At 38.4% G+C, this 12,578-nt stretch overlaps 1 protein-coding gene across 6 annotated transcripts in view; it reads right to left on the bottom strand.

The window, feature by feature from the left end:
* LOC132792264 (kin of IRRE-like protein 2) overlaps positions 1-12,578 on the bottom strand; it is a 144,149-nt gene that overhangs the window by 97,354 nt on the left and 34,217 nt on the right. For all 6 annotated transcript variants that reach the window (XM_060801543.1, XM_060801544.1, XM_060801545.1 and 3 more), the window contains exon 2: positions 8,167-8,634. In XM_060801543.1, coding sequence (XP_060657526.1) covers positions 8,167-8,239 — 73 coding nt within the window. In that variant the 5' untranslated portion in view covers positions 8,240-8,634. The remainder of the gene's footprint in view (positions 1-8,166; positions 8,635-12,578) is intronic.

The raw sequence follows: 12,578 nt of genomic DNA, 5'->3' as shown, positions 1-12,578 counted from the left end.
TGATGAAATTACAACATTAACAAACTAATCGCAACCACTTTAGATGCCAGCAACGTTTTTCTTTCTTTCATTCTGTGCGCAAAGGAGAATGGCGACGTGGGGCAATATAAATGTCTGGGCCACTGCACTGCAGACGAGGGGAGGGCGGGGCACTGATGAATGGAAAAACAAACACAACACACCGAGCAGAGAACATGGTTGGGGTAAAGTTGTGTTTGTTTTCAGCGCAGCAATTGCGTAAAAGAGCCTCAAAATAAAGCAATTTCGAGAGGTAGACGCGCGATTCGATACGATGCGTTGCCCAGCGCTGCGAAATAGAATGAAATGAAATGAAATTCATCAATAAATTTCCGCAGGATCAATGCGAAGTCGATGCCATAAATAGCCCAACTTCGAGTAGACGCAGCTGCTGCTGTTGCTGCTGCTGCTTTCGCTCATTGGGTGGATTTAGCTGCGGAAATTGTTTGTATAAAGTAAACATTGCAGCGGAAATGCCTTGTTTAATACGAGTCTACTGTAATGCTGTATGTTATACTATATAGTATGTTGTATCAGACATCTCACAGCAGCAGGCCCGTTGACGAAGCAGGAGAAGCAGAACTTCGTCGTGGCTCTTTTCAGATACAATTCACAATCGGCAATCGCTCAAATTCTCGTTGCTGTTGCTAAAAGTTCAATGAATGTGCGCTCAACAGCTTTTGCTTTCGCTCTTCTTGTATATTTGTATTGTGTATCTGTATCTGTGTGCGTGTGTGTTTGTATTCTGTTTGTATTCTGTATTCTGTATCGAAGGCAGCAAAGCAGCACCAGTGCGACTCATGAGGCAGCGCGTAAAGTGCACTCGTGGGAATACGCCGCCAGCCAAGCATCGGCAACAACAGCAGCAACAGCAACATCAACAGCAACTACAACAGGAACAACAGCAAACAGGCAAACTGTAGACACCAAATCCCTAACCAAATTTGTACGTGTGTTTGCCTGGTCTATAGGTGTATTTGCCTCACGTAGCCTGGCATTAAACGCCGCAGCAATAAACGCAAAAAATGTGTAATCACTGCTCATCAATTGGTGGCAAGCGAACACACTGCAACAAAAAATGTGGATACAAAACAGGAAATTGTTAAAAGGCGTCGAACGAAAAAAGGGAATGCGAGTATTGAATAACAAAGCGAGTGAAGCAAGTATGAAATATTTACTTCGCAGATTGTAGGAAAATTGGTAATTAATATAGACATGTGTTTAATGAGCTGCATAGCAGGTTGATTAATAATCAGCATAAATAATTATAGATTTGTTCTGTGTTTTTTGGAATAAACAAGTAAGATAGCTACAGTCGAGTGTGTTAGACTGGGAGATACTAAAAATAAACCAAAGACTATTTAACATATGTATATGTATGTACTACATATGTATAAGATATACCATATAGGGAGCGAAATTTCCCAGATTGTCAGCCAAAGCAACTAATAATCAATAAAAAAACCAATGTCAATACTTTAGTAAAGTGACGAGTAAACATAAAACGTATAAAAAATTGTTAAAAGTAAAGAGAAGTGTTCAAATATATAACGTACAAAAAGTGAAGATAAGTATTCTTACTTATGTAAAATATCAAGTATACGTAAGTAACGAAACATTTCAAAGTATCGAATTTATTAAAGAAGCGAGTGCGATAAAGCAACGAGTATACTAAATACAAGAAAAACTCACCAACGAGAAGATCAGAAAACAACAATTCCAGATTATTTTTATTTTTATAAAACTAACATAAGAATAACAAGTATGCAAGCAGAATGAATCTATTCTATTAAATTAAATTAAGTAAGAATTAGTAAAGTAACGAGTATGTTAATAATACAAACTACCGATTGCATTGAACTAACGAGTCTACGAACGTAACGAGTATTCCAAATGTATTAGAAGAAGCGATATACTATAAAGCAAATAATAACAAGAAGTTTATAATAGAGAAAAAAACACATTATTGCTTTGTTTTAATAAAAAAACGATTAAGAAGTACTCAATGGCAATGAATTTTCTAAATTAACGAACAAATCAATAAATATAATATTTATTTAAATATACTAGTATACAGCTTCTAAAGCTGAGTAGTATTACAAAATAATTAAAATAGAATTGAAATGAGTTTAAGAAAGCAAAGAGAATATATTTTAATAACAAGTAGGAAACATTTTTTATTAGTTTAAAAAACAGATCAACAATACTTATATTCAAATATCTCTTAAAATAAACAAACTAAAGTTCGCTTCAATTACAAGCAAATATATTCCACTGCACTTCAATAAATATTTGCAACACTTCATTTATGACGGAAAATTTAATTAGTTAATTACAAAATTTGGATATGTATATGGTTATGCGTAAATTTGGCTAATTGTATGCATAATTTGCGAAAATGAATTTTAGTATTTTGTGCTCCTACAAATTGCGCAACAAATTTTCACTTTGTGAGTTTGCTTTCATTTTAAGGACGCACTTTTGAAGCGTTTTTAATGCTCGTCTCGTCGTCGACAGGTCCTTTGGGCAAAGCTCTGATCAACAGGAGGCATTATGTTTAATTGACGCTCACCGTAAAGTTTGCTCTATAAACATTTTAACTAGGCCCATAAACTGTGTCTAATAGACGCCATCAAATCGTTTTCATGATTTATGGCTGCAACTCCCCTTTCTACTCTCTGCTTTCTACTTTCTACTTATGTATTTTTTTACCATGTAGCATAAAAATGTAGTAAAATGAAAGGGAGACCGAGAAGAAAACATGCTCGTCCCGCATGGAGACATAAAGCGTTGCAGTAATTGAGGCAGGACATGTTGAGTTGACTGACTGTCGACTGACTGTCGACTGCCTCAGAGGCTTTTGCTCAGCTTTTGCTTCTGCTCCCCTGTGACGCTTAATCAATACCCAAATCATATTGCAAAAGGGAACAGGGAAGCGGGACAACAATGGGGAGCAACAGAGCAATGCAATATAAATATTTGACGTGTGAGAACGTTTGGCTTTTATGGCTGTCCAAATGGATGAAGCAGCTCGAAGGCATGCCTAGAGAGAGAGCGGCAGATGTGAAGGAAAAGAGAGAGAGGAATACATATAGGAATAAGGAGAGATATATATATAGGACAAGTGAGAGAAAGCTATTGAGGGAAAGTGAGTTGTTTAGCAGGCGACATAACAATTGCAGATTTAGTGAAATTGCTTTTACCCATACTGCCGCCTCTCTTGCCACATTGCCACGCCCACAACTTTTGACAAGAATGCGAGTGTGTGTGTGTTTGTGTTGTACGCTGTCATCGTGTCGTAATCAAATGGAACTTGACGCATAATAGCACAAATTGCGCTTTTATGTAGGCTGTCGAATTGCGCCCTGCCACATGCCACCTGCCAACTGTTCCTCCTTTCCCCCTATCCCCTCTCCCGATTCGCCTTTGGGCTGCGGGCACTATTAAGTACTCTCGTGTGGAGCGCATCTGTCAAATGGTTAAACACTCGCCTCACTGTTCTCGACCATCTCGAAAGTCGGCAGGCAACGCCCACAAATTAGCGCCCCAGTTGAGCAGACGATTCCAAATTGAAAATGAAACGTGGCATGTGGCAAGTGGCAAGTAGGGAAGTGGCAAGTGGAGTGGAGCAAAGCATCGCATGCGGTTCATTGGTAATTCATTTATGCGCACATTTGCTACGGCAAATGTTTGCCTCTGCTTCCCTCTGCTCCTCATCCCATCCCTTCCCTTCGCTTCGATGCCGTCATCACAGCTGTTGGCAGTTGGTCTGCTGCTCCCTGCTGCTTGCTGCAGGTGTTTGGCATAAGAAATGGCTGCCATCGATAGCTGCGCCGCATTACATGTAATTTATACTTTTTGGCAGCCACTTTGACCCCGCAATCGACAGTCCAGGCAGAGTCACCACGCACGACTTGACGTCATGATAATGTATCGAATTCATTTTCCACTTGTTTTGCTTGCCAGCACCCACTCGGTACCTCCTCGCTCCCTCCCCTTCATGGCCATCTATCTCTTGTACCTGGGGCCAGAGTTCAAGTCTCGACTTGGGCAACTTGTCTGCGCATTTCGTTCAAATTCTTTCAGTCAACGTTTTGTTTGGCAAATATCGCACAAAATGAAGAAACTGAAAAAAAGAGAGAGCGAGCAAGAAAAACACAAAAAACGAAAAGCGCTTTCGACACATTCCACATTCATACTCAATTACCTACGTGGCAATGCTTCGCTTGCTTCACTTGCCACACCGGATGCCGGGGCATGCCACGTGGCCAGCAGCGAAGTCGAACGTCTTTTACTTTTGGCAACATTCTCTCTCGACTGTACCAAGTATTATTTCAGGCCATATCATTCAGCTGTGTCGATTATGATTGAAAATATCACTCGAGTTTTCTTTCTCCTTTCAGTTTCTGCCACTATTTGTTTATTGACTTAACAATCGTGTTGTACAGGGTATCGCGTAGTTCATTTGCTTTGCACTCGAAGCAAATTGTGCAATTTTTGTTTTGTGCGCGCTTCTGTTTCTGTTTCTGTTTGAGTTTTGCCAGCCAACGTTCAATGACTTGGGCCAGGCCAAAAAGTTTGTTGCAAATATTTGACCATCGACCACGCGCAGGCAAGCACTCAACTTCACCTATCTCTCTCACTCTCTTTATCTTCCCTCTCTTTCTGGTGTTGGCTTGTTGCCGAACGCGTTGGCACGTTTACTTTTCGCTATTCGCCGAATTTCATTCCAATGCATTTATTTATTTGACTTCTTTTTGCAAACTATCGTTCTCTTACCCCCTATTTCTCTCTTTGCTGTACAAATATGCATGATTTCTATGCTGCGATGTGTGTGTCCAACTTCAAAATATTAATATTAAAATTGCTTTTATTGAGCGTGGAAACAAACTCGTAAATTCAACTTTGTATAATTTGCAAACGTCCGAAAAAGAATCGACGATTTTTCGTCTATTTGCCGATTGCCAAAGTCAATAAATAATATTTAGTTTTGCCAGTTCACTAAATCAATCATAATCAATATTGCAATTTAAATGGCGAAAAAATTGCAAAAATACATTGCAAAAACACCGCTAATAGCCTTTTTCAATTGATTAAAGCCAACAATTGATTGTTTATGAAACGCGAACGTGGCATATTCACATTTTCACTGCCCAGCAGCATCAGCGTCAGATAGAAAGCGTTTCCAATCGATTAAAGTTAACAATGAAACTATTATTTCAACAATAAATACAAGTGCATAAACACTAATATAATTCATTGCAAATAAAAATTTGTTTTTGTTGCACGTAATTACAATTTAAAATTGGCATTCATGATTATTGAAAATTACATTTATTTTTAGATAAGAAAAATATAATTAAAAGATGGGAAAATTATTTTGTTTCCAATTAATTATAAAACGTATCTAATACAATGCAAAACCCCCTGGGTAATTTAAAATTATTTTCTTAAAACATACCATATTAAAATACCGAAAAATATACTAAAATTTATCGAAGACCAAATTTGATATATTAAAATATTATATGTCAAAATATCAGCCAAAGCAAATAAGACTTGTTTACCACAGAAGAGTATTTCATATATGTGTAAATATACTAAATAATACTAAAATATACCAAAGTCTTTATTTGGTATATTTATAAAATTTTACATTCAGACAATGCGGTATTATTCTAAAAATATACCAAATTGGTATATAAAAAACTACTAAAATATATGAAAATCTTTATAAGCTAAACCGATAAAGTATATCGATTCGAATATACCAAAGAAACATAGATCAAAATATACCATAGAGTACAAAATATACCAGAATGTTAACCAAGGCAACTGAGACCTGTTTGTCAGAGAAAAGTATTTTTTAAATAACTTAAATTCTTAAATAAGAATGAAAATAAAAAACGATAAAGATTAGATCTAAGCTCCTAATTGATTAAGCTTAACTTTTTCTCATCAAACTTTAGTTAAGTGCAGAGCATTCGAGTGTCAATTATTTTAGAATAACTACGATTCCCGCTTTAGTCAATTTTTCGATTTTTAAGTTGTGTTTTTCTTTTTGTGTTGCCATAAAACACATAAATTCACTCGGTGAATCGTTGATATATTGACCGGCGGTTTGATTGATTGATGGATGATTGAATCGGGGTTGGTTGCATTGGGACCGCGATTGGGACCGTGATTAGTTGCGTTTGCATTAAAAGTGATGGACGCGCTAATTAAATTGGCATTCGTCCTGCCTGTGGCCAATTGTGTTTGTTGTATTGAATGAGCTCAGCTGTGGACTGTGGACCTGACCAAAAACACACACCTGGCCTGAACAAATAGCAGGCTGGCTGAGCAGACCCAGAGGGCACACTGACACACCTTTGCACTTGTAAACAATTTGTGCCAAATATATTTAGTGTATTGTTTGTAATTGAATTGCGAGTGTTGCCTGTCGGACGTCGCCGTCGTCGTCGCCGTCGCAGTCGACCGAGAAAACAACTAAAAAATAACTGAAGTAAATAAATAAAATTGTCGACACTGAACGGAAGTTGCTGGCAATGTTGTCAATGTTTCTGTTATGTTTACTTTTTTTTTCTCTCGTGTTATTTTCATTGCTGCTGTTGTTGTTGTAGCGCTTTAATTATTTTTCACGCCCACCTGACACTCCCACGACAACGAACAGGAAATTGTGTAGTGTCACATTCGGCAGTCCCTTTTCGTTTCGTTTCGATTCGTTTGGGTATCATTTTTGCTTTGGCTCGTTTTATTTTAATTGAATTTTGAAATATGCGCTGCACATTTTTTCACAGTTCGCAACGCTGTAAATGCAATTAATTCAAGCATTTTTTGAATTGTTCCATTGACCCACACACACACACACTTTCTGACTGTCCGCTCATTTTTCTCTCTCTCCTTTTGTCTTTCACTCTGCTGAAGCTGCTATAAATTCACAGCACTTGAAACATAAATCAAATACATTAAGAACGAGTCACAAATAGTTTATTGTTAATTAAATCTTTCTCTTTCTCTCTCGTTTCGTGTTTGCTACATTTACATTTCAGTTCGTGTCGTGACAAGATTTAGCCAAGCAACCGCCTTAATTGTGTCGAGTTCATTATTAATCTGTATTTACTTTTAATCCTTAATCCTTGTACAATTTTGCAAGTGACAAATGCGACATTAAAGTAAACATTTTTATTGATATGCTCGCAGGGCATTGCAGAAAACTTTTTTGTAACCCGTTTTTCTTTCGACACATGTCAAATAGGATTCAAGTTCTGAACATTTTACATGCACATTCCCATTCAGCCTAGGGCCAATTAGTCGTATACTCAATTTCGTTTCAATTTATGTTACTGTGAATGAAATTGCTAGTAAAAGATTTTGGCAAATTTACACAAAGTTTTTAATTGCTTTTGTCGTTTGAATAAGTAAAGAAAAATTCATTTTTAAATTCGCAATAAAGTTTTCCTAAATCGATATGGTAAAATCACCTTAAAGCATATTAAACTAAGAGAATTAATTTTTCTTTTTTATTAAAAATCATTCTGTTTCGTAGCCAAATTTGCAACTGCAACTTTAGCTTTGTCGGGTTGCTGCGCAATTGGCTCATAAATAATGTAGACAAGAGAGAAAACTCTGCAGCAAGTTTAAAGTGCAAGTTCATCAGTTTCGCTTTGCTAACTGTCTGCTGCTGTATGTTATGGACTATGCAAGTTGCAATTTGATATGACGTACGTATGTTTCGTGCTACTGTTCACTGAGAGTTTCAGTTGTTGGCCCATGGGGCGTATACGGTATATTATTTCATTTAATGGAATATGGCAGAGCAGAGAAGTTTTGCGGTAACTTTTGTGCGTCCCCATTCGACGTCGACGGCGACCACAGCAAAAGTTTTGTGTGTGCAAACTAATTGTTAATTGAAACAAAAACGCCGCCCATTCTCGTCACGCTGCAATTGAAGGACAAAAAGAAGGAGCAAAACGAAAACAACAAAAAAATGAAAGGGGCAGGACTCGCTTGAAAGGCAAAAGCATTTGCCGGCAAACAAATGCCAACAATTAACTGTGGCAACAATAAAAGCGAAACTCAGCGAAGGCCGAGCGCAGTCCATAAATAAGTATGAATACAAAGTGAATAGGAGGAATGAGTACTTACCGCTCATCACAAACGCAACGAGGAGCAGCAGCCACGCCACGCAGCTGCTGGTGGTGGCCAGATGAAGTGGCATCGCGTCGACAGGAACAACAACCGGAAATGCAGTAAGCCTTGGTCCTGGACCTGGACGATGACGAACGCGCGCACTTTGAAGGCGAGTTCGAAGCGAGTTCCTTTGTCTCTCTGTCTGTCTGTCTTTCGGCTGGTTTGTTTGACTATTTCGTCGCTGGCAGCAATAACCAAGTTAGCAGCGTCATCATCAACATCAGCAGCAGCAGCTGCAACAACGTCATTATCGGCGTTGTCTATTAACTTGGCCAATTGCCAGATGCCCAATGGCAAGGGGGCACAACTCTGTTTTGGCCCAGGGGCAACTTCGTTCACTGTTTGCCTTTTCTATTGCCCGCTTTGCTTCGAAGCCTGCTGCTGTTGTATGTTTTATGCGCGACGCTTGTACACGCTACGTGGCTGCAAAGAAATAGAGCAGAAACAAAGTCTGATGAGACACAGAGACAGAGAAGGAGAGGAAAGTAAAACAGTTGAGTTCTGTTAGTGGACTGACACGAAAGTTATTGCAGTGACAAAGCATCCTAGTAAAATGGAAGCAGCCAGCAGCAAAGTCAACTGCACTCATTGGCACGCCTCGGCCACGCTTCCTGTGAAATTTGTGAAACGGACAAGTATAAAAGCTACGGAAGAGTGTGCTCGACTGTAATACACTAGCTGCACATTTTAAATGAAAGCAAAGCAGTTCTTTAACAAACATTAATTAACATAATGAAAACATACTAAAATATACCGAATGCAATATTAATATATAGATGAAGTACTACATTCAATGTAGCCGAGTGTGCTCGACTGTGCTATACCCACAAAATAATATACTTCAAATACTACAGTATACCGAATCTTTTATTATATTATTATATCGACCTTAAGCAAAACCAAAACTGTGCGGTACTATTCCTAAATTATACCAACAAAAAAATACTAAGATATACCGAATGCTATATTTGGTATATTGATGTAGTACCACACTTAAAATAAACGATACCATATACTGTATACCAGATTGTCAGCCTCCTTCTGCATCTTACATACATTTTCTGGAGACACAAAAATACTAAATATACTGAATGCATTTGGTATATCAATATAGTACTAAATTCAAAATATACCATACCATATACCAGATTGTCATCCTCTTTCTGCCTGCTACATACATTTTCTGGAAGCATGAAAATACTAAAATATACCGACTGTTGTATTTGGTATATTGATATAGCACTAAATTTAAAATATACCATACCATATACCAGATTGCCATCCTCTTTCTGCCTGCTACATACGTATTCTAGAATCATAAAAATATACAAATATACCGACTGTTATATTTGGTATATCAATATAGTACTGCATTCAAAATATACCATGCCACATACTAAATTGTTACCCTCCTTTTGCCTGTTACATACTTTTAATGGAGACACAAAGTTAGAATACCCTTCTACCTTCTGGGTAGCCGGGTATAAAAGCGATTCGACAGCGAGTGCGGATAGAAGCGGAAATGAGAGCAAAACGATAACGGCGCACGCCGCCTGCATAATGATGTCCAAAAATACTAAAGCTTGCTATTTATTTTTCTATTACACAATTTTCGTCAATTGAATTTGTAGTTCTACCTACTCACGCTGCTCTCTCTAAGAGGGCGTAATTAATGAAATTGCCAGCGCCCGCAAAGCTCATTTTATGCTTGCAATGTGCAATGTGGGATGATCGATGCTGCGGCATTAATGTCATAATAATGAGGCGTCATTGCGCATACGCCATGTGCACACACACATTGCTCGAAAATACATATTTCGATTTTATTTTATACATTCGCATTTATCTAGTGAATTTCTCGCTGCCGCTGAACTGCCATTATTTCCCGCTTTGGGTGTGGGCATAATTCTAATGCATAGATATTATGTGCTGGCGTCTGTTCATGCAAATTACACAGCTCCTCTTCCCCCTTACACAATGTTCCTTGCCTTGCGCTGTACTTATTGTTAGGAAACGGAAACGGCCCCCAAAAAAACGGCATTTTATTATTGTTAGCAATTGGTTTTTCTATGAGTGTGTGTGTGTGAGGGGGGAGTGTCTGTGTGTGTGCACATGTGTGCTCGCCTATTTCTATTTCTGTGGGCCAGACTTCAGACTTCGGAAAGCAATTTGCCACGCACTGCCAGTGAAGTTGAACGCGCTGGAACATTTCTAATTTTCAGCTACGAAAAATTTATACAATAAAAAGCGGCATCCACCCAAGGCACAAATCGCACAAAAAAAAACAGAGCCAGCGAAAAAAAAATTTACATAAAACTCAACTCGTATGCATGTAATTTGTAGCAGAAAAAGATTTGCTTTTACTTTTGAATTCTGTCGCCTTTGTTGTTCACTTTATGTGCGCTCTTTAATAATCAAAAAATACTTTGCACCATCATAAAATTGATTTTTATTTGCAACTAGTCAACTGTGCGACCATAAAAATGTGCACTCGCTTTTTATTTCACACAAGTATAATTAATTTTTACAATTAGCTAAAGTGCTGGCTCATAAATGTGTGAGCATGGAAGCCTTTCAATTATTTGATTAACAGCATTGTAAAGTAAATTATAAATTGTAAGTCGAGAGCAAATCCCCAACTGCAAGCCAAGGATCATTAAGCAAAATATATATTACAATAAAAATTACATGGCAACAATTGATTTTGCAAAGAATTAATAAATATAATGGATGGCAGCGCGAGCAGCGAGCTCATGACATGGAAATTAACAGATTAACGCGTTGTTTAATCACAAGTGACAGCACTCGACAGCTGTTGATACCGAGGCATGCCAAAGGTCGCTGTCGTTGTTGTCGTTGTTGTTGCCAATATACGCTGCGTATACTTAATCCATCAGGAGTTTAAAGTGCATTTGCTCTACGGCGTTGGCGTTTAGCATTTAACTGCTTTGTTGTCTGCCAATTTTTTTTTTTTTTTTGGTTTTTTGTGTTGTGCTGCTGGCTTTGTTGTTATTGCTCTTTGGTAATTACTCAAAAGCAGGCGAGCAAACAACAGCAACGAGAAGAGTGGAGTGGAGTGGAGAGGAAAAGCAACAAAATTTATATAACATTATAAAGCAATTTGCAGTAAATCACTGAAAGCGGGCGCGCGTGTTTATAAATCACAAAGCAGCTCGGCTATTCCCAACTCGTGCGGATTCGCAGCAGTCTCTATATCAGAGCTCCCTCTTCTCTGTTCTCTGTTTGCTCGCTTTGACAAACACGCTGTTGGCAAACCAAAAATCGAAATGAATAATTAATATGTCGCGCCTGTAGACGCCCCGAAAAAAGACAGACGCAGACACAGGCTCCACATGCACGGAAAAAATCATAAGAAAATGTTGCAAAGAACTGGCAATTTGCTGGGTTTTCAGTAATGTAAACAAAACAGCGCCGACCCGCAGCCAAAAAAGGAGACGAGAAAAAAAAACGCAGACCGAAACAAGCAAAAACAATGCTTCATGTGAGGCCCAACGGCGACTTAGCCAAAGCAAAACCACAAGAGTCAGCGTCAGATTCAGAAGTCCAGAGAGCACAACACAACACAACAACAAAAAAAAGGCACGACGCGACGACAAGATTGACAAATTTGCCACAACGGCAGCCAAATGAAATGCTGTGGCAACAACAGCGACAACAACAACAACAACAACCGAGATGAATTTTTCATTTATGACAATGTTTACGTAATTTGACAGCCAAAACAATTTTCGTACTCTATTTTCGGCGCTCACTGTGCGCCGATCTTCCGCATACGCAAAATGGACTCTCATTTATTTGTTTCAATAGGACAGCCACAGCTTGGCCTTTGCCAATCAAGTCAAGTTGCCTTTTGTAATCAAATCGAGTGTGTGGATGTGGTGCTTGCTTTAAGCCCTTTTAAATGGCCAACGATTTGCGTGAATGCCGTGACATAAAAGTGCAATCTATAGTCCATTTAGTGGGCACAGGATTAGCAAGCAGACTTCGACTCGAAAAGAGAGCCAGAGAAAAGAGAAGCAAGCACAAGGTGAGCTTGTATTATGAGAATGAATGGTCTACACTTGCAACATTGGAGAGAAGATAAAAGTTTATTCAAGCTATTACAACTCAAAACTTTAAAAGGTCAGCTGAACTTGTGATTGATTCGGCAAGCAAATTGATTGATTTGCTTACAATGAAATCCAATTCTTGGCCATGCCATTTCCGCTTTTGTTTCTGCTCAAATGAAAGTGCCAAAGCTGACACTATTTAGCAGGCAAAACTCTTGGCTTAGCTGCAAATGCAAATTGTATTATCTAGTCTTAACCTTGAGCTGCTCGTTTACGTGGCATTCATCAAACTAGAAA

Source organism: Drosophila nasuta, chromosome 3 (genome assembly GCF_023558535.2).
Source record: "Drosophila nasuta strain 15112-1781.00 chromosome 3, ASM2355853v1, whole genome shotgun sequence".
NCBI classification, from domain to species: domain Eukaryota; kingdom Metazoa; phylum Arthropoda; class Insecta; order Diptera; family Drosophilidae; genus Drosophila; species Drosophila nasuta.
This window is presented reverse-complemented; position numbering and strand designations above follow the sequence as displayed.